At 40.2% G+C, this 23,819-nt stretch overlaps 2 protein-coding genes across 4 annotated transcripts in view; one reads left to right on the top strand and one right to left on the bottom strand.

Moving 5' to 3' along the window:
* LOC134212127 (glucose 1,6-bisphosphate synthase) overlaps positions 1 to 23,819 on the bottom strand; it is a 340,080-nt gene that overhangs the window by 186,438 nt on the left and 129,823 nt on the right. The window lies entirely within an intron of this gene.
* LOC134212129 (uncharacterized) overlaps positions 1 to 23,819 on the top strand; it is a 100,777-nt gene that overhangs the window by 27,746 nt on the left and 49,212 nt on the right. The window contains exon 2 of the mRNA XM_062689707.1: positions 11,237 to 11,391. Within this exon, the coding sequence (XP_062545691.1) occupies positions 11,237 to 11,391 (155 nt within the window). The remainder of the gene's footprint in view (positions 1 to 11,236; positions 11,392 to 23,819) is intronic.

Here is a 23,819-nt window from a genome sequence, read left to right as displayed (position 1 = left end):
AACGATTAGCTCCTTGTACCCTTAGTATAAATAAGTTTAAGTTCAGAACATTGTAATTCCTACATGGTTCAATTCAACCAGAGAAAAAATCCCAACTGCCAGAGGCAATTGGAATGTATTAATAACTAGCGTTAGTAATCCAGCTTTGCCCGGGTGTTGCAAATGTCACAATGAACTATTTGCAGCACCGCACTCTAGATCAATTTCCGTGCGTTTGTTTTGTTTTCCTCAACTGCTAATTCAAAATTGTTTTCTAATGAGTTTTTACATTTCCCCGTTAAATTCATCAACCTTTTGCATATACAAACCTTGCGGATCCCAAAACGAATCGATTAGGGAAAAAATCTTGCAAATCGGTCACCCCGTTCGCGAGTTAAATCGTCAGGAAGGAAATCTCAACTCATTTTTATTATATAGAAGATAGAAGATAACTAAAAAGTAACATAGCAAATAAGAATGATAGTGTTAAGAAAACACGGAACACCTAGTCTAAGAGATGAATGCATGTATTAGATAATTGGCAAATAAAAATTAGCTTTAAAAAAATTAAAAAAAGTAGAGCACGATGGTGTACATGTTTCATCAGATAAAACGAGGAAGGCAAAATCCTGATATTTGAATATATTCGCGCCATTATGGTTGAATTTTTTTCCTGTTAAATACCATTCCATTAAAAAAAAATAAAAACGTCAAAAATGCTTTTACGCCGACAAAAATATCCATCCAAAATTTCTTGAATTCAAAAATATGCGCCAAAATAGGTTTTAAACACAATTATTTTCCACCCATTCTGATATTTTCTGAAGTGGTTAGTTTGAGCAAACACTTTTTTGTTGCATAATTGGTATAGTTTTGATCTCCGCGTGACTTTATCGAAATTAATTGATTGACTTTTTCCGGTGATACAGTAATATCCCGATTTTATCACCCCCTGTTGAATTTTGGGGTGATAAAATAGAGTATGTGAAAAAATCGGAAAAAAATTATTTCCAATTTTTAAATTCATTTCACAAATATGAATCATTTTATGCCTTGGAAAGGCAAAATACGTGAACGGTACCCTTTATTTTTTGTCGAAAATGCTTACAGAATCCTTCACAGGTACTCAGAAGTCATTTATAATAAACTACAAGCGGTGAAAGTTATTTCATGAAAATCAATGTTGTTTGCGGTATTATTTAGAGAAATGAAAAGAAAGACTAAAATTTTCAAATTTTCTGGGGGTGACCAAATCGGGTCGAAAACGTGATAAAATCGGGTGGAAAACGTGACAAAATCGGGAGTAGACAAAATCGGGGAGTGACATAATCGGGTCAACACTGTAATTATACTACTCAAAGCGAAAGGGAGTAGTTGAAAGTAATTAGGATACAGATTCGATTGACACCGCAAGCCAGCGGAAATACATTTCGAATAAGATTCAATTTGGGCGGTGTATGGGCTTGCGAGAGATACGCGTTAAGAGATTTAGCGCGCTCTTGTATGAATCTCTGGAATTATGCCACGAATCAATAGAACTGTTAACGCTTGCCGAACAGCATATTAACGGGTTAAAATCACTGTTACTTTGCCTATCTTGGTACAGTGATCACCACTATTCAAGCCGTTCCTGGGTGGACATTAGACTGAATAACAGCGAGTTCAACAATGCTTGTTCTCACTAATTGGCCCTCTGCTAACATCCAGTTTCTATTTATTTCACATTACATTTGCCGCTCGCTTGTGGTGTCCATCAAATCTGTATCTCAAAATATATCTTCCAAACAGTGATATAATTATGGGAAAATATGTAGAATTCAAAATAATATAGAAATGTATTATTCCTATTCACTTCCACGTACGTTGTCCAAGTTAGTTAGTTAGTTAGTTATGGATCCTGTACACCTCCGGTGATGCAAAGGGCCGACTTGAAAGATCTCCATCCTGAGCGTTGCCCGGCTATCGCTTTAACCTGTTGCCAGGTTAGATTTCGGTCGACTTCTTTTATTTCTTTATTAAGGCTTCGCCGCCATGAGCCTCTGGGTCTGCCTCTGCTGCGATGTCCCGCTGGGTTCCAGTCTAATGCTTGCTTACAGATTTCGTTTCCGCCCCCACTTCCGATCCCGAATTTCTGTTGTTATCGGCCTCTGGTGACAACGACGATGGAGCTCGTTATTTGAGATCCAGTTGTGAGGCCACCAGGCCCGAATTATATACCGCAGGCATCTGTTAATGAACACCTGCAGCCGTTGAGTGTTCTACACTGATACACACCATGTTTCGCTAGCGTATAACAGCACAGATTTCACGTTAGAGTTGAAAATTCGTATTTTGGTGCGTTCACTTATCTGCCTGTTTTTCCAGATATTTCTTAAACTCGCAAAGGCAGCCCTTGCTTTCTTGATCCGTGCGCCTATGTCGATCTTGGTACCGCCGTCTGACGCCATTTGGCTACCAAGATATTGGAAGCTTTCAACATTCTCCACTGGTTGCCCGGCTACTGTGAAACTGGAAGGAGTCACCGTGTTTACATCCAACGATTTGGTTTTGTTGACGTTGATGACTAAACCTGCCGAGGAGGAGCGATCGGCAAGGTCGTTGAGCTTACTCTGCATATCAGAGCGCCGTTGCGCGAGTAGTGCAACGTCATCCGCCAATTCGAAGTCGTTTAGGTGCTCCATGGTTATAGGCTGCCATAACAGCCCGCGGTTTGGTTCACGGTCAATCGCATCTACCAGAATCTCATCGATTACGATGAGGAACAGTAACGGTGATAGAATACATCCTTGCCTCACACCAGCTACGACCCGGATAGGGTCGGACAGGACCATTGTGCAGCACTCTACACGAAAAGGCCTCGTACTGTGCCTCGATGAGGCCGATGATTTTCTCAGGAACCCCTTGCGTCTCAGGGCGCCCCACATATTCTCGTGATTGAGACGGTCGAAAGCTTTTCGTAGTCAATGAATACCAAGTAAAGGGACTCTTGGAATTCGTTGACCTGCTCCAAAATGATGCGGAGCGTGACAATATGGTCCACACAGGATCTTCCGGCACGGAATCCGGCTTGCTGCCGCCGGAGAGTCGCATCGATCTTCTCCTGAATCCGGACTAGGATAATTTTGCACAGAACTTTGAGAACGGTACACAGCAACATAATGCCTCGCCAGTTATCGCATACAGTCAGGTCACCCTTTTTGGGCACCTTCACTAAGATACCTTGCATCCAGTCGACCGGGAAAGTTGCGGTGTCCCAGATATTACGAAATAAACGATGCAGTAGTTGAGCGGATGTCATGGGGTCAGCTTTGAGCATCTCGGCTGATATGCGGTCGACCCCTGAGGCTTTATTCGATTTCATGCTTTGGATGGCTGTTTGAATCTCTAGCAGTGATGGAGCTTCGGTATTGACACGTGTTATACGTCGGATCCTAGGCAGATCATGCCGAGGTGGTGATGGCCTGGTTGGCACTTGAAAAAGTTGTTCGAAGTGCTCGAACCAGCGTTTCAGCTGGTCAGTTGGGTCGGTCAATAACTGATCATTCGCGTCTTTCACAGGCATCGTTGCATTCATCTTCGCCCCGCTTAAGCGTCGTGAGATATCGTAGAGGAGGCGAATGTCCCCGGTTGCGGCGGCTCTCTCTCCTTCGTCGGCCAGAGAGTCTGCCCACGCTCGCTTGTCCCGTCGACATGAGCGTTTTACTTCCTTCTCAAGAGCCGTGTATCGTTGACGGGCTAAGACTTTGGCTCCTCTGGGTTTCGATCGCTCTATCGCGGCTTTGGCTTCTCTTCGCTCCTCTATCTTCCTCCAGGTCTCATCGGTGATCCATTGTTTTCTCTGGGTGCGTAGTTCGCCCAGATTGTTCTCGCTGGTGGCGATGAAGGCATTCTTGATGGCGGTCCATTGGTCTTCCACGCTGCCACCTTCCGGAATATCTGCAGCACGCGTCTCCAGTTCTTCAACGAAGGACCGTTTCACCGTGGCATCTTCCAGTCGACATGTGTTGAATCGTCGTCCAACTCTTTCCTCCTGCCGACGAATCCGCGCAATGCGCAGGCGTATTTCGCCGATGAGGAGGTGATGATCAGACGCGATATCGGCACTACGTTTATTCCGTACATCAAGAAGGCTCCGTTTCCATTTTCGGCTGATGCAGATGTGGTCGATTTGATTTTCTGTAAAGCCGTCACGGGAGACCCACGTGACCTTGTGAACCGGTCGATGAGGGAAAAGCGATCCCCGATCTCCATGTCGTTGTTAACACAAATTTCTGCGAAGAGCTCTCCGTTTTCGCTCATTTCTCCGAGACCATGGCGTCCCATAATGCGCTCATGGTTCGAGTTGTCGGATCCGATCTTCGCATTGAAGTCGCCCAAACAGATCTTGATATCACCCTTCGGAATTCTATCTACGACGGAATTGAGTTGACTGTAGAAGTTCTCTTTGTCTTGCAGATCGGCAGCATCGGTTGGCGCATAACATTGGATTATAGTAAGGTTTCGGACCCGTGTTCTAAATCTGGCAACGATTATCCTTTCACTTATAGGTTCCCACTTCATAAGCGCAGAGTGTGCCTGAGCGCTTAGTAGGAAGCCAACTCCGCGATGCCGGGGAGCGTGTTCACCTCGTAAACCAGAGTATAGCAGAACTTATCCTGACGGCGTTCTGTGTTCTCCAAAGTTTGGCCAACGGACTTCACTCAGTCCCAGGATCTCAAGCTTCATGCGGCGTGCCTCATTGGCAAGTTGTGCCAATTTACCCTGCTGGGCTAGGGTTAAAACGTTCCATGTTCCTATTCGTGTCCGTTGTTTCGCGCTAAGAGTCGTCGCCGTAAAATCAGTCCGTATTCTTTCATTATCGGATTCTCGAACAAATTGATGTTTCGGGAACAGTAGGTTGTTGGCCCAAGGTTCCCTATCCACCGGGATGGGGCTGCCATCTTAGGTATAGCTTCCAGGCCGCTGGATGCCAGAACAGACGCTGTTGGAGCCCACCTCCTTGGTGGACAGACGCTCGATCAGTCGGGTCAAATTTGTTTAAAGTCCCACCCAACAATGTTGGGTACGTTGTCCAAGCTAGAACTTATTCAATTAAGTTTACTGAGCCTTACGGTAAGATGCGTGGCTTAAAAGACCATACTAAAGGTCCCCAGCCTGGTCTAGAAATGTTCAGGGTTGGGTTTTTTTAACATCCCGAGAAAAGAAGTTACGCAGAATTTCTAAAAGTGAACCATCAGATACTATTTCCCAATACAACCCGGTCAATGTGATGATTCAAGTCCTTCATTATCGGAATTTAAATTTTTCGTGGTATACACGAACAACATCTATTCATTTTTTTTCTATTAATTGTCTAATAAAAACTGAAAGGTTTCATGGTCACGGTTGTGATATATAATGCCAGTAAAAAACGATATGTATCATGTTATACTGGAAAATTTATTTTTTGTGAATTGTAAACCATCACCGACATCTCTTCAATTTCGCGCTTTAATACACTCCTACAACATTCGTTATCGTTACCAAGCCGGCATGTTGCCTCTTGGGATCAATAAACCAATAGTAGTATCGACTGTCCAGTTTTGCTCAATTAGTTTCCCGGAGGCCCGTCAGTTGAACATAACATAGAGCCGCCCATCCTAGACAAAACAATACCTCATTTCATTTGCATAAGTTTGTATATTGTGCGGCAATTAGAAACATACAATATAACCTTTGACTTGAAACGTGATGAAAATACAACACCATTATGATTTGAATTACAATAAAATTATATTGAATTGCATGTTAAAAGGTTGTAGAGGGAGCGTTCCGCAATCTGGGAGTTATTGTTGTATTCACCACAAAAAATGCAAAACATCAGACTTTCCATAATACCAGAATATACAAAAATAATCCAAGTGTTTTTTTCTTCCTTTTCTCGTTCCACTCGACAAACATTCCATTCCACATTCAACGCTAATCATTTTGTAAAAATAGCATGCCACTTAATAGCAAGTTTGTCCATTTAAGGGCGTTTCGAATTCTCCAAAGGGACATTTCAGTAGTGATCCGGTTGCACACGCAAAGCCAGCGACGGAAGCAAGCCTATAAAAATGTTTTGTTATTTCTATGTATGAAAGTCCTTGTGCCTGTACTGACAAGGATATCTGAGATCACGTTCGTGGTTTAAAGGGATTACTAAAAAAGGAAATAAAGAAAAAATTCACGACTAACATTCATGATATCTAAATGGTCAACATTATTTTAGATGAAAGCTTATAAAATGAAATGAATTTTTGAGGAGAAGATGATAATGATAATAAACGAAAAAGACTGGAGCAATATTTCTAGATAACCGAGTACTGCCTTAAGTTTTTTTTTTAATTATAACGTATTTCATTAATATTTTACCTCATACAATAGTTAACAAACATAACTAGCTGATGTCATCTTAAAATTGCAAAAAAAAGCATAGATAATATTTCAAAAAGTAGGCACTAGTGATGTTCACGCGTCGGCTAATATCGTTCTGGTAATGGCCAGTGCGTGTATGCGTATGGAGGCGCGTGATACGTCGTAGTTAGATTTTAGATGTTTAATCAAGATGTAGAAAATCTTTATCATCATGCCTTCCTATATATTATTTTGACACTTTTTCCACTTAACTTAAAAAATAAAACTAATGGAAAAGTAAAAAACTAATGACATGTAAAATATAAACTAATGTAAAAATAAACCAAGGTTATGTATTTTTTTCAATCATATTGCAGACATGAATCAATATTGATTCAACTCGATAAGTATTATTTTAGAAGATCGTGTTAATTACGAAAAGATGAAATTGGATGGAATTTAAAATAACAGCATTCGTGATTTACGTCAAAATAAAAGAAAATTTACAAAATATTTCTAGCTGTATACACAATTTTAGGCTTAGCTTTGTTACTTCCATCTGAACCACTATAAATATGAAGGTATACCCAAAATGTGTTTCGTCACAAGGTAGGGAAAACCTCTTAACTGTTTTCTAGTGTTTTGGTTTGTTCCACGGAAATTCTCTTGGTGCAATAACTTTTCGTAATCAGTTTGGCCGGAGAACCATATTCGGACATTATCTGCCACAGCTAATTTCTTTTCACTCAACCGTACGCTGCTTTGAAATTAATAAACAGATGGTGAGTCTGCAAGTTGTACTTCCGAAATTTATTAAGGATCATCTTTAGGCTAAACATCTAATCCGTCGTTGATCGGTCTTCATAACCAGACAGGTAGATTTTGAAACTGGAACATGAAACTGATTAGACTAGCCAGTTTCTTCATCTACTGAGGAGCGCATCTAGTTACAGCATTTTTTTCACACAAATTATCAGTGGAATCAGAGTGCTATAAAAAATATCAAAAATTGAACGCTTTTCCGGATGTTCCGGAACTTCCGAAAGTCCTCATGGTGGAATCAATTAGTGGTCCTTGCATTGATTTTGTGCTAACAATATTAAAAAAAAAAGATTAATGAAGATTATATAATAAGACGAATATTCGGAATAGGTCTCTTCTCCTTCTTTTATACTTTGTTACAAAAAATGGTTCACGATTACGCAACTGTTAAAAACAAAATGTTAGAAATGACAATAACTACAGGAATTCCGGTATTTCAGGAGGACTTCTTGGTGGCCACTCGGGATCAATAGATGATATTCGCAATCTCGCGCTTAGAATCATAGGGGCGTAACTGTATTGATCGATTTATCGTCGACGATGTTTACTTTTCATCAATGTAGTGAATTGCGGTAGTTTGCCGAAGATTCATAGTTGTAATGAAGGATGATTGCATCTTCCGCCTGAAGGAAATATAAAATCGATGGAGAGAAATCAATCAATACAGTTACGTCCCTATGATTCTAAGCGCGAGCAAAGACTCTGCTTCTATACTGCTATTACAAACGATTTTCGAAAGTTTCTAAAACAAACTGCAATAATTGACCACTGCTCTGGATATCCCTGCATTTCTGGAGTACCATTTACCATTGTACCATTGCATTAATTTTGCTCTCACAACAAATGACGAATTTCAAGAATTAACCACTGTTCCGGATGATCCGGAGCATTCCAAGGATAACTTAGTGTCCACCTGGAGTCAATTAGTAGCCCTGGACATTACTTTACAACGTATTGTTTATAAAAAACAGGCGCAAATTTCTAGAACAAACTTTCGTAGTATCAGATAGAGGCCACCTAGGATCAAAGAGTAGTGCATGTATTGGTTTTGATGTGACAATGTTAAAACAAACGGTTTATGAAAAGTCACATCTGTCTAGAAGAATTTCTGGAATCGATCATATCTCCGAGTGTCCGGAATCTTATGATGGGTCTCCTGCTGGTCACCCGGCGTCAATGAGTGGTCCTTGCATTGATTTTGCACTCATAATGTTAAAAAAAATTATTTAAAAGAAAATGCGGCTTTGAAAATGCTTATGAACACTCTTGACTCCTCAGGGCACCTATTCTGGAATTGACAATCCGGGGTGAACTTGTTTTATGAACCCAAATAGATCAGAAATAAACACTTGAGGCAATTTCAAGAAGTTTGACACCCATATTGTTGGGGTTCCGATGAGAACTGTTTTTGGCCAACCCCGGCTCCCGGGGAACCTGTTCCAGAATGGCCAATCGAAAGTCTGCACTTCTGATGGACCCAAATCAATAAAAATCAATCTACTGATAAAATTTCAAGAAGTTTGATACCCATATTGCTGATTAGCTACCGAAATCCACGATCAGTATCATTTATGCAGAACATGTTCCTGGAAATCCGGATTGACCGGGTCGGTTCATCCTGTTAACATCTTGATAGAAGAGAAAATTATGAATCGAATAAGCCCAAAATTGTTGAAATCGGTTGTAAATTTCCAGAGATTTCCAGAGCATTTTTGTTTCGTGGGTACCCGAGTACCCTGCCAGCCTGTTAAGGGTGTTTTTTTGCCGGCCACACAACAGTTGGAAATGAATAGTTTACCTTTTTTCACATTGTAGTAGTCGAATAGTGTGCTCTTCAACTCTAGTTTAGTAAATATTTTGTCAATTTTGCTTAACTTATATTGTTTTGTTTTTATGGCAATAAAAGCAGAGTACCGCAAAAATAAGACGCAGTTGCCTATCGTTGCGATATTTTCTGAAGGTCAGTTCTATTGTTGCGGTATTGCCTATATTTCTTATGGGGATACCACAACAATAAGACCTTAGCACTACCACAATAATAGGCTCAAAGGATGCATTTTATTAAGGAAAAGTGTTGATTTTTGGTCATTTTTAAAGCAATTTTGTCAAACAAAAAGTGTTAATTAGTGGTTAATTCGATGAGTTTCATTGGACCCACAAATGTTTTCGATGCCATTATATCCATTTTAACTCTACCGCAACATTAGGGCATACCACAACGAAAGGACGTTTCACCCCCTACAAATTATCTACAGTAACAGATTGTTTTTATAACTTCGTTATTTTCAACTTTGAAAGTTTCAAGCGATGAACTTTGTCAAAAACTTAAAAATCACTAAGTTTAAAAAATGCCATGCCACCTTTGAACATTTTGTAAGGATCATCACTATTAGAGGCTGTTCACAAATTTTGTGACGCTGCGGGGGGAGGAGGAGATCAGCCGTGCTTTACGATCATCATTGGTAGGCACTCTGTGTTCTTAATCGCTACTGTGCCGTGATCTACTATGGTATTCTGCATAGTCCACACAGAATCTATTTTTAGATATCCTTCTTCTTCTTCTTCTTATTGGCATTACATCCCCACACTGGGACAGAGCCGCCTCGCAGCTTACTTTTCATTAAGCACTTCCACAGTTATTAACTGCAAGGTTTCTAAGCCAAGTTACCATTTTTGCATTTGTATATCATGAGGCTAACACGATGATACTTTTATGCCCAGGGAAGTCGAGACAATTTCCAATCCGAAAATTGCCTAGACCGGCACCGAGAATCGAACCCAGCCACCCTCAGCATGGTCTTGCTTTGTAGCCGCGCGTCTTACCGCACGGCTAAGGAGGGCCCCTAAGATATCCATTATTCGTTATTGTTGTCCTTGCCAGTTCATCTTTTTGTGAGTCCATTGTGTCCGTTTGTCCATATCGTGTCGTTGTCCATAATGATCGTTGCATTGTTCGGTTGCCTTTTAATCCGGGTAACGTTGGAGGAATGCCTCCGAAAAGAACAAGTTGCCAGTCGTCATCAGGCAGCCGCGTGACGGTAAGATGCGTACCCCAAAACGCCACCGTATGGGCCGCGGATCCGGCGACTGACGACGTTTTGTGGAGGGTCTGGGAATCAAACCCATGACCATTCGCTTGTAAGGCGAACGTATAGCCAACTACGCTACGGGACCTCCCTATTCAATTTCGGTGTAAAGGCTTCACCAAACTGCCTGTCTGTCTATAGACTTTACTTTCTAGTAGACACTACAAGTTTTATGGTTACCTATAATTTATGTATACGCCCCATTGGATTTTATGATGACCTAAATAAGGAAAGAGCAATTCGCCTTGAAGAGACCGTGGTTCTTCTGTCTAGTGGAGACGGCAGTTTGCGTGAAATCGTATAATTTTAACATTATAAAATATAGCAAGTATATTTTAAGATGCTTCTAAAATGTTATTAAGAAAGAAAATTTTTAAACACGTGGCACTAAAATTTAAGAAAAAATACTAAGCAACAAATGATTTTAAATCAAAATAATTCTACTATCGAGCAGCTAATCTAATAGTAAATCAACGTTGTTTTTGGCTTTTTATATAAAGTTCTAAAGTTTTGAACGTTTTATTAAGCATTTCAAAATCTACATCCTACGTCTATTGCTTTATGAGTTCATAACATGTACCCATATCAATAACATTGAAAAACAAAGAATTGGGGTGCACACTGCTTCGAAAAATGATAGCATTGCAAAGTGACACATATCAAGGCGGCATCGCTCATTTCGAGAAAATAATTGACATAGGAAGAATTGCACAAACTCCCTAACAGTTTTCTTACGTTGAAGAACTTTGCGATGCCAGACTAAGCCGCCGACGAAATCTTTTAATCTATTTTCAACGACAACAAATCTCAAAATGTTGAACCCGTACGAAAAACATATATATCATATCCTGCAGCGATTCACCATAATCTAATATGTAATTAATTTCTGCCTTTCCTACTGTGGTGACAAGATCATCTGTCTGCATCTCTATCATATACTGATGCGTGTCATTTTCACTAATATCGTTTTCCAGATTACAACTTGTGGCCTGCATTGGCAGTCTCTGCAGCCTGCTTCATCCCGCTCGTGCTGATGAAATCGGTCCGCAATCTGCTGGCTCCCCCCTTCATCATCCTCACCGATCACAAGGAATCGGTGTTCAGTTTTCCGACGCGGTTTCGGATCGAGGTAAATATTTGTGAAAATTGTCACTAAGTCGAGTGTGGTCATGTAGCGTCAGTAAGTAATGGGGTGGTGTCTATCTCCTAAGTGTATATTTATATTTACATAATTTTATTAGATATTTGATTACGTTTGGACTAGTTTGGAGTACACTAGACGACGTTGAATTAAATATTTGACGGAGCAAGATAATGACAACGTTGGATTGACAAAATATGTATAATTATTAGGTTAAATGCTATTATAGTTTAGATGAAGACTACCCTGGGAAACACAACCCACCGACCGAGATTGTTTTCTAGAGACGATGTGATAGCAAAAATAGCAAATCCATCATCCACTTAATTACTGTTGACAGCGTTGATATAGCACTTATCGTCGGTCATCGGCTTAATGTGCCAATCGTGAAAGCAATATAAATCACTTAGTATTGAACATAATATAGACAAACCACCGCCATTCAGTGGCAAAATCCACTCTAATATAAACGCTGAGTTGATTGATTTATTAATGTGACTATCCGATAGATACTACAATAATAACTCAATTGAACTTACAAGGGTTTTGAACTATAAATTAACAAATTTAGTATTCAGAGCGCATCGTGCTTTCGTGCTGTACGGTTCTTTCTCTCTCTGCGGAAGGAAGTTTTTAATACTACCCGAAGCTATTTTAATTTCAACAGTGCTTCTCAGCGCTATTTGTACCCACTGATCCCGTTACGATCTTTGCAAGGACCCGTGCCTTCGTTTTACGTTGGACCCGTTTGCGGAAGTAAAATTCCGACAAGCGGTGGTAATCCTGCAGGGACACCGTTCTGGAAGAAAACCTCTTAGAAGGTCACGTCTCCACGCTCAGCAATGAGGATTAATAAAAACAAGAGGAAGGGGGAGTCTCTGAACTCTCCACTTCCTTCAAAGAAACAAGGTTTCAAGACCGTCCTGCCCAAGCGCGGAAAAAATAGAAGGAAGCTGGAGACTTCAGATATTCCTTCTAAATCTAATGTTGACATTGTTTCTTCTCCTATCGAACTGAGCAATCAGTTCGATTTGATTAATGATGAAATTGAGCAAATCAAATCTACCTCTAGCCCAGGTGATTCGATTCATGCGAAAAAGCAAAGCATTCCACATATTGTGGTATCTGTTGCCGTGTTGCTTTCGGAATGAGATTTTGAGTAACCATCAGGGGATAAAGGTTTAATTTCAGATTACCAGGAAGGGTGACTGCCGCGTTTTGCCGGGATCCTTTGACGATCGCAAACGTCTTCTTCAGTATTTAACTGAGAAGCGGCATAGATTTTTCACATACTACGACAAAACTGAGCGATTGTTCAAAGTCGTCTTGAAAGGTCTCCCCAGTGATGATAAATCACTGGATGAGATTAAAATTGAAATTTCTCAATTACTTGGATTTTCACCAGTCCAAGTAATTAAGATGAAAAAGAAATCCCACTCTGGTACTTCCCAGAGGGGCATTTCTCAAGAATTTTATTTAGTTCATTGTAACAAAAGTGAACTAAATAATATGAAAAGTTTGGAAAAGGCCTGTATTATGTCTCATGTCCGTGTTACATGGGAACATTTCCGCAGGCCTGGGGGAAATTTCCAAAACCCCACCCAGTGCCGTAAGTGCCAAAAGTGGGGTCATGGAACCAAACATTGTCACATGGATGCTAAATGCATGATTTGTGGTGGAACCTCTCACGCCAAGAACGCATGTCCTGTGAGAGAAGATTCCAATAAATTTAAGTGCGCAAATTGTGGGGGCAATCATAAATACAATTTCTGGGAATGCCCTTCACGCAAAAAAGTTTTGAATTCCCGTGCAAAATTTGATGACGGGAAATTCCAATCGGATCCCAGATTCGACGGGTAAAAATTTTTCAAACGCTCAAATTTCGAAACCAGTTCATACCCACCACAATTCATAAACAAATTTTGCCGCTCGTCAACGGGTAGCAAGCACTTCAGTAAATTCCAATTTTTCCAATGTACCTACGTATGCAAACATCGCTGCTGGTAGACAAAATTTCTCTTCTCAAAATGAGGTTTATACCCGTGTCCCAACGGAAAATAATGGTCATGTTGCCGATTCAGGTAGCATGACTGCTTCCGATTTTGACTTTGTAACTGAACAATTGCATCACATGATTGATGCAATGTTCAAAGCAAATACCATTCTTAAAGCTGATCAGGTTGGTATAAAGTACACACAAAAAAATGTTATCGGACTCCGTTTCAATGGAGCCAAATAATTGTGTGAAAGTTCCAAATTGGAATGCCCGCTCTCTAAAGGGTAAGGAAGATGAATTATTCAACTTCCTAACAGTTCATAATGTTATTATTTATTTAATCAGACTAAGGCCGAAGTGGCCTGTGCGGTATATAAGAGTCTTCTCCATTCGGCTCGGTCCATGGCTACACGTCGCCAACCACGCAGTCTACGGAGGGCCCGCAAGTCATCTTCCACCTGATCGATCCACCTTGCCCGCTGCGCACCTCGCCATCTTGTGCCCGTCGGATCGTTGTCGAGAACCATTTTCACCGGGTTACTGTCCGACATTCTGGCTACGTGCCCGGCCCACTGCAGTCGTCCGATTTTCGCGGTGTGAACGATGGATGGTTCTCCCAGCAGCTGATGCAACCCGTGGTTCATTCGTCTCCTCCACGTACCGTCCGCCATCTGCACCCCACCATAGATGGTACGCAGCACTTTCCTTTCGAAAACTCCAAGTGCGCGTTGGTCCTCCACGAGCATCGTCCAGGTCTCGTGTCCGTAGAGGACTACCGGTCTAATTAGCGTTTTGTAGATCGATCGGAGCGTCTTGCGGAGTCCAAAGTACGTACGATTTCCATCCACTATGCGTCTCCGAATTTCTCTGCTGGTGTCATTTTCGGCAGTCACCAGTGAGCCCAAGTACACAAATTCTTCTACCACCTCGATTTCGTCACCACCGATGCAAACTCGCGGTGGGTGGCTCACATTGTCTTCTCTTGAACCTCTTCCTATCATGTACTTCGTCTTCGACGTGTTGATGACGAGTCCGATCCGCTTAGCTTCCCTCTTCAGTCTGATGTAGGCTTCCTCCATCTTCTCAAAGTTACGTGCCATAATATCTATGTCGTCGGCGAAACCAAATAGCTGGACGGACTTATTGAAAATTGTACCACTCGTGTTAATCCCTGCTCTTCGTATTACACCTTCCAAAGCGATGTTGAATAGCAAACACGAAAGACCATCACCTTGCCGTAACCCTCTGCGGGTTTCGAAGGGACTCGAGAATGCCCCTGAAACTCGAACTACGCACATCACCCGATCCATCGTCGCTTTGATCAACCGTGTCAGTTTATCCGGAAAACCGTGTTCGTGCATTAGCTGCCATAGCTGGTCCCGATCGATTGTATCATATGCGGCTTTGAAGTCGATGAATAGATGATGTGTGGGCACGTTGTATTCGCAGCATTTCTGCAGTACTTGGCGAATGGCGAACACCTGATCCGTGGTGGAGCGTTCGCCCATAAAACCCGCCTGGTACTGCCCCACGAACTCCCTTGCAGTTGGTGCTAGTCGACGGCATAAAATTTGGGAGAGTACCTTGTAGGCGGCGTTCAGCAATGTGATTGCGCGGTAGTTGCTACAATCCAGCTTATCGCCCTTTTTATAAATGGGACACACGACACCTTCCATCCACTCCTGCGGCAAAACTTCCTCCTCCCAAATCTTGGTAATGACCCAGTGCAGCGCTCTAGCCAGTGCCTCACCACCGTGTTTAAATAGCTCTCCTGGTAGTTGGTCAACCCCAGGGGCTTTGTTGTTCTTCAGCCGGCCAATCTCCTCCTGGATTTCCTGGAGATCCGGAGCCGGTAGAATTATGTCCTGCGCGCGTTCTCCCAGGTCCATCACCATACCGCCATCTTCGTCTGCCACATCGCCATTCAGGTGTTCTTCGTAGTGCTGCCGCAACCTTTGGATCACCTCACGCTCGTTCGTAAGAAGGTTCCCGTTTATGTCCTTACACATATCAGGCTGTGGCACGTGGCCCTTACGTGAACGGTTTAACTTCTCATAGAACTTTCGTGTGTTATTAGCGCGGTACAGTTGTTCCGTTTCTTCACGGTCTCGATCTTCCTGCTGGCGCTTTTTCCTCCGGAAAATCGAGTTTTGTCTGTTCCGCGCCTGTTTATATCGTGCCTCGTTCGCCCTCGTGCGGTGTTGCAGCAATCTCGCCCATGCTGCATTCTTCTCTTCCACTAACTGCTCACATTCGCCGTCATACCAGTCGTTTCTCTGATCCGGGGCACCGTGCCAAGTGCAGCGGTTGCGGTGCTACCAATGGCGGATCGAATATCTCTCCAGCCATCTTCAAGAGACGCTGCGCCTAGCTGCTCTTCCGTTGGAAGTGCCACTTCCAGCTGCTGCGCGTATTCTTGGGCTAGTCTACCATCTTGTAGCCGCCCAATGTTAAGCCGCGGCGTCCGACTTCGACGCGTGTTGTACACCGTCGAGAGTTTTGAGCGCAGGCATACTGCAACGAGGTAGTGGTCGGATTCAATATTCGCACTGCGGTAAGTGCGGACGTTCGTGATGTCGGAGAAGAATTTACCGTCGATTAGAACGTGGTCGATTTGGTTTTCCGTTTCTTGGTTAGGTGATCTCCATGTGGCCTTGTGGATATTTTTGCGGGGAAAGAAGGTGCTTCGGACTACCATTCCGCGGGAGGCTGCGAAGTTTATGCATCGTTGGCCGTTGTCATTCGATACGGTGTGCAGACTATCCGGTCCGATGACCGGTCTATACATTTTCTCCCTTCCTACCTGTGCGTTCATGTCACCGATGACGATTTTGACGTCCCGCAGTGGGCATCCATCGTATGTCTGCTCCAGCTGTGCGTAGAACGCTTCTATCTCGTCGTCGGGTCTCCCTTCGTGTGGGCAGTGCACGTTGATGATGCTATAGTTGAAGAAACGGCCTTTAATCCTCAGCTTGCACATCCTTGCGTTGATTGGCTGCCACCCAATCACGCGTTGGCGCATCTTACCCAGCACTATGAAGCCGGTTCCCAGCTCGTTGGTGGTGCCACAGCTTTGGTAGAAGGTAGCCGCTCGATGCCCGCTTTTCCACACTTTCTGTCCTGTCCAGCAAATCTCCTGCAGCGCCACGACGTCGAAGTTGCGGGGATGTAATTCATCGTAGATCATCCTGTCGCAACCTGCGAAACCTAGCGACTTGCAATTCCATGTTCCAAGCTTCCAATCGTGATCCTGTATTCGTCGCCTAGGTCTTTGCCGATTATATCGAGTCGCATTATCTCTTATATTGTTCGTAATGATTGGTTTTCTAGGCGGCTTATTGGGCCAGCGCAAACCTCCTGTCTCGTCGGAGGGCCGTTGTGTCAGGGCTGTTTAGCGTCCCACCTAACACCAGGACTTGGGCTTGTGCGCTTTGAGCGGCACACGGTCGCTTTGGTGGGGCCTACTTGCGGATACATGCAGCTTTTTATAGAGGTTTAACAGGGTTTAACTGTCAAACCCCACCACATCCTAGGCAAGCCCCACAACTCGCAGATGGCCTGGGGAGGGATCGTCAAGCCCTTGGACATAGTCCCTGCTGCCCGCGTTCATAATGTGCATATTGTCATTATAACAGAAACTTTTTTGAAACCAGGACTCTCCATTAAAAGAGATCCAAATTATTTTATCTACAGAAATGATCGTCTTGACAGCGCCTGTGGTGGGGTCGCCATTGTCATCAATAGACGTATCAAACATAAATTATTTTCTTCGTTCGAAACCAAAGTTTTTGAAACCTTGGGAGTTTCTGTTGAAACAAATTTTGGACAATTTTCCTTCATTGCAGCCTATTTGCCTTTTCAATGCAATGGGCAGCAAAAGAATTTGTTGAAAGCTGATCTTCAAATTCTGACTCGCAACAAATCAAAATTCTTCGTAATTGATGACTTCAATGCCAAACACCGTTCATGGAATAATGCTCAAAGCAATTCCAATGGTAAAATTGTATTTGAAGATTCTGCGGGATATTACACTATTCAATATCCCATTGGACCTACTTGTTTTTCTTCCAGTCGAAATCCTTCTACAATTGATTTAGTTTTAACGGATTCAAGTCAGCTGTGTGGCCAATTGGTAACTCATGCTGACTTTGACTCTGATCACCTTCCTGTGACGTTTGAAATCTCACAAGAAGCCATTTATAATCCAATCAGCTCTACTTTTAATTATCATAGAGCTGATTGGGATTTATATAAAACGTATATCGATAGGAATTTTGATGTTGATATTCCTCTCGATACCTAAAGTGATATTGATAATGCGCGCGTATCTTTGACAAATTTAATTGTCGAAGCCAGAGGCATTGCAATTCCTAAATGTAAAATTAAATTCAACTCCATTATTATAGACGACGATCTTCAGTTACTGATCCGTCTTAAAATGTGAGGCGAAGGCAATACTAAAGAACTCGCGATCCCGCGTTGAAAGTTATTTGGCGAGATTTGCAAAATGAAATTAAAAACGTTTCGCTGTTCTAAGAAATACCAACTTTGAGAATAATGTCTCGAAGTTGGATCCCAATCGAAACCCTTTGGAAATTAACAAAAATTCTTAAAAAACCTCAAAAGCCAATTCCAGCGCTTAAAGAGGGAAATAAAATTTTTATTAACAAATGGCGAAAAGGCTCAAAAACTTGCTCAGCAGTTCGAGAGTGCCCATAATTTTAGTCTAAGTCTCACTAGTCCAATTGAGGATCAGGTTACACGGAGCTTCGAAGACATTCTCAATCAAGAGAATGTTTTTGACCCTTCGTTGGGAACTAATTTGGATGAAGTGAGATCTATTACTAGAAAATTTAAAAATATGAAAGCCCCGGGTGATGATGGTATTTTCTACATACTTATCAAAAAACTTCCTGAGAGCTCTTTATCCTTTTTGGTTAATATATTAAACAAATGTTTTCAATTGGCATACTTCCCAAATAAATGGAAAAACGCCAAAGTTGTTCCTATTTTGAAGCCGGACAAAAATCCAGCTGAGCCTTCTAGTTATCGCCCAATCAGTTTGCTTTCTTCAATAAGCAAACTGTTTGAAAAGATTATTTTAAATAGAATGATGGTTCATATTAATGACAATTCTATTTTTGCTGATGAGCAATTTGGTTTTCGCCATAGGCATTCAACCACCCATCAGTTATTAAGAGTAACGAATTTAATTCGGCTCAACAAATCTGAAGGATATTCGACTGGAGTTGCTCTTCTTGATATAGAGGAAGCATTTGACAGTGTTTGGCATGAAGGTTTGATTGTAAAATTGATGAATTTTAATTTTCCTCTGTACATTATTAAACTGATCCAAAATTATTTATCAGATCGCTCACTGCAGGTAAACTATCAAAATTCTAAATCTGATAGATTACCTGTAAGGGCTGGTGTCCCCCAAGGCAGCATACGGGGGCCCATATTGTATAACATTTTTACTTCTGACTTACCTGATTTACCACCAGGGTGTCAAAAATCTTTGTTCGCAGATGACACAGGTCTCTCAGCCAAAGGGCGAAGCCTTCGTGTCATTTGTAGTAGATTGTAAAAAAGTTTGGATATTTTCTCCACTTACTTGCAAAAAAGGAAAATTTCCCCGAATGCTTCCAAAACTCAGCTTATAATTTTCCCACATAAACCGAGAGCTTCTTATTTGAAACCTTCTAGCAGACATATTGTCACTATGAATGGGGTTCCAATTAATTGGTCTAGCGAAGCTAAATATTTAGGACTTCTGCTAGATCAAAATTAACTTTTAAAAGTCACATTGAAGGCATTCAAGCCAAATGTAACAAATATATTAAGTGTCTATATCCACTTATAAACAGAAAATCAAAACTTTGTCTTAAGAACAAACTTTTGATTTACAAACAAATGTTTAGACCAGCCATGTTGTATGCTGTGCCAATATGGACTAGTTGCTGCAATACCAGAAAGAAGGCACTCCAGAGGATTCAAAATAAAATTTTGAAAATGATTCTGAAGCTGCCTCCGTGGTATAGTACCAATGAACTTCATAGAATTTCTAATATTGAGACATTGCAACAAATGTCCAACAAAATAATTTCCAATTTTAGACAAAAATCGTTGCAATCTTCTATTGCAACGATTAACTCCTTGTTCCCTTAGTATAAAATAGGTTAAGTTTAGTTTAAGTTGAAAACATTGTAATTCCTACATGGTTCAATTCAACCCGAGGAAAAAAATTCTAACTGCCAGAGGCAATTGAAATGTATTAATCATAACTAAAAATATGACATAGCAAATAAGGATGATAGTGTTAAGAAAACACGGAACACCTAGTCTAAGAGATGAATGCATGTATTAGATAATTCGCAAATAAAATTAGTTAAAAAAAAATTAAATAAAAAAGACACTGAAAACGGTCTAATACTTGATGTCGAAATACGTATCTGTGAAGAAATACAGCGTGGTGGAGTTAATTGGAATACTACTAAACTAGTTATGGCAGTTCATAAATTTTGTTAAGGTGGATCTCGTCAACATTCATTTTCAAAACTACCTCAAGCGATGGTGTATCTAAGTCGGTGAAATAACATACATTGTCTTGGTTAATTAATAGGTTGATTGATTAGTTTGAGAGTTTGAGCTTTATCTAGTATAATAATACATACATTGTTAAACTGATCTTTGGAATGCGTTAAGCCAAGGCTTCATTCAGTCGGGCACCTAAACTTGTAGGTGACTCGCAAAATGGGTTTGTTGTGGTTTATAAGCTTTTGTGGATGCATTCCTGGATGCATGCTTAAAGGATCTCGCATTGTACAGGAAAATTATTGCAGTTTAGAAAATTCAAGTTATTTTGCACATTAATTATTTTGACAATATTAATTTTTTTATTTTATTTTAAAGTTTCTTTGTTTTTAGATTTATGCTACAGTTGGCTTAGAAGACAAACTGATTTAGCAAAATAATTAAATCCCAATTGTGAATGCTTTACCGATTTTTTTAAATACTCCCGAGTATTTCTGAATATAACTGACAAAACCACTTGCTGAGCATCAGCAAAGCAAATATTGCTGAGCAAATATTACGAGCATCAGTCAAAACGCTTCTCATTTTCTTATTCACAGCCATTGTAACCCAAAAACTGGGACGTTGTCGCCTCGTTAGTTAAAACGTCAGGTATTTTCAAACATTACGAAAATTTAATTTTATTTTATTGTCTTGAAATTATTTAATACTGTATTGTAAAAGCCTTATTGTAAAATTCCTGGAATTTCTGAGAATATTCGAAGAAGTATCGTTTAAACATTCATTTATGAATTCCTTCGAAAAATACTCCAAAAATTAGTTCGGAAATAAATCAAGAAATGTATTTGATAATTCCTCCAGATATTCCGCCGAAAAGTTTCTTTTAAAAAACCTTAGAAGATTATTTTAGGAATTCTTCCTAAAACTTGTTTGGGTATTCCTTACAAAATTTCTCCGAAAACTCCATAACAATTTTCATTACGGAAAATCCTTTACGATTTTTTTTATCCGGAAATTGCTTAAGGAATGCTTTCGGATTTTGTTCCACGAATTCCTACATTCTCCTTCGGAGAATCCTTGAGGAATTTCTTTGTAAATTTCTTTAGCAATTCCTGCGGAAATTTCTTAAGGAATTTCTTAAAAAAATCCGTTTGTTTTTTTGAGAATTTCTTCGGAAATTTTTCCTTTTGAAATTGTTTCAGCAATTATTTCATGAATCGCTGGAAAAAAAATCTTCTAGATATCCATAAGAAATACATTCAAAATTTGTCTAAGGAATTTCTTCAGAACTTCTGCCAGTAATTCCTTTAAAACATTCTCCGGGAATTCCTCCGGAACTTCCTGCAAGAATTTCTTCGAAAATGCCTTCAGTATTTTAGCCGAAAGTATTTTAGTGTTTGTTGTTCATTTTTGGATTTTTTTTTTTCGAAATTTCAATAAGTAACTACATTGCAAACAACTTCATTTTCAATAAATTTCAAAGGATTTCCTGGAAGATCTCCCGAAAAAAAACTGGAGAAATCTCCGAAGGAAATCTCGAAGGTTTTTCAAATAATCTTTCAAAGAAGTCCCTGGAGGCATATCCGAAGGAATTCAGGACGGTATTTTTTTGACTATTTAAGAAAAAAAAAATTCTGGGGGATTTTCCAAATTAATTTTTGGAGGCGTTTTTTAAGAAATTTGTGTTGGGTTAATGCAGGAATTTCCAAATAAATTTTTGGAGGCATTCCCAAAAGAAAACCTGAATGGATTTTCGAAAATAATTCCTAAAAGTACTTTGGAGTTATTGAAGGTAAAATACTTTCCTGAAGAATTCCTAAAAGAATTTCTAGAAGGATCGATAAAGGTATTTTTGAAGGATTTTATAATGGAATTTCCGAAGGAATTCTCAAAGGAAAATATGAAGAAATTCCTAATAGAATTTCAGAGAAAATTCCAACGGGTATTTCTGATGTAATTCCTTAGTTTCTTCAAGAATTCCTTTGGATTTTTTCCCAGTAACTTATTCGCAATTTCCTTTAGAAGATTTCCTTTGAAGATTCGTCCAGGATTCCCTAGGAAATTGCCTCAAAAAGTTCTACAAAAACTCCTACTGAAACGAATTCCAGAAAGTTCTTCGGAAATTCTTTCGGATAGTCCTTAAAATTTATCTTAGGAATTACGTCAGAATTTCCTCCACGTATTCCTTTGTTTAAAAGAACCTTAGGAAATTCGTTAAGTTTCGTTCTTTTGGAAATTCCTTTGAAAATTTCGTAGGAAATTGCTTTAGGAATTGCTTCATAAAATCCTTTAGGAATTCTTTCGTAATTCCCTCATTCGCAAATTTCGACAGAAAATATTTATGATTTCCTCTAAAAATTCCTTCAGAATTTCAATCACAGATTCCATCGGAAATATGTTTAGTCTTTGAAAGTTTGCTTTGGAATTTCTTAGGAAATTAATATGGAGGATTATTTTAAGAATTCCTTCGGATTTTTTTAGAAGAAAAACGTTGGAATTTTTTAGAAATTCCCCTAGGGGTGCCTTAGCAAGTTCTTTGACAATTTTTCCTCAAATTCCCATAGGAATTCTTTCAATTTCTTGGGAATTTCTATGGGGAATACTTTGAAAATTCTTTGGTAACTTTAGGAAGAACTTGTCATACGACGAGTTTGTACAATCCCATTGAATTGCACCACTTAATTCTATCTTAACAGATACGTATTTCGACCTCAACAGTAAGGCCGTCTTCAGTGTCTCGTACTTGACTCGAGGAAGAAGTTCTTTGGCATTTTCCTCTTTCCTTCCTATTGACAATAGTTCCGTCACAACATTCTCCCTTTCTTTTGATTTTTCAGGAATCTCTTCAGAAATTAATTCAAATATATTTCTTCAGAAATCGCTTTTGAGAATCATTCGGAAATTCTTCTAGGAATTCCCTAGAACATTTTTTCGAAATTTACTGAAAAGATTCTTCCTGATTTTTCGAAAACCGGTTCTCCCACACAGAACTACTCACAACTCCTTCATTCCTCTCCCCCGAGACCCCTCGATAACACCATCAGCGAAACATTATACACAGGATTTTGTTTTTACACGATCTTTTTCGCTCGTATTTTTGATCGTGTGACTTCAATTTACCACCAAACTCTTCGCAACATGTTTCAAAAAATCCAGAATAAATCGAAAAAAAATCACATGATAATTAATATGCGTCAAACATTTAGGATGAGTGGAAAATTGAGAAAATGTAAATCGCGTAAAATCAAAATCCAGTGTAATTCAAATCGAATCCTAGAAATTCTCAATCTGAACTTGACACTAGATAATCGAAGACGATTCGAATTTCCTAGAACTGATAAAATTCGCAAAAAGAGCTTTCACATCTAGGACGCCAGGGAGTGGAAAAAACCACCACCAGAACCACCAGAAGAATGTGAAACAAATACTACTGAAGAAACCACATTTTCGCCATGAACTGTTGCTCGGGAAAGTAAAGTGTAGCCCACTTTGATGCGTACTTCGAAGCATCGACACAGAATAAAGTCATTTGAATTGAAATCTGCACCGAATCAAACCGACTACAACTGTTTTACCTTTTCATTCTCTATATTATGTATCCAGATTTTGTCGCGAAAAGCCTTGCTTGTCAAGTTTATCCAGACACCTATCAAATTTGTCATTACAACAAAGAGTGCACTGATAGCTTTATGTAACAAGTTCGCAAAAAAACTGAACAGCATATTTCAGCTAGTTTTCTAAGACATAGCTTTTGATGTCACTTTTTTTGGGGATCTTTTATTCGTGAACTTTGAATATCTGTGGATATTCGGATAAAATGCTTAGTGGCGTTAAACCCGTGCTATGTGCTAGTGAATTTCACAGGGTTGCCACTGAAATACGATTT

This window comes from Armigeres subalbatus, chromosome 2 (assembly GCF_024139115.2).
Source record: "Armigeres subalbatus isolate Guangzhou_Male chromosome 2, GZ_Asu_2, whole genome shotgun sequence".
NCBI classification, from domain to species: domain Eukaryota; kingdom Metazoa; phylum Arthropoda; class Insecta; order Diptera; family Culicidae; genus Armigeres; species Armigeres subalbatus.
The sequence above is the reverse complement of the archived record's forward strand: the minus strand, read 5'-3'. Positions and strand labels throughout refer to the sequence as shown.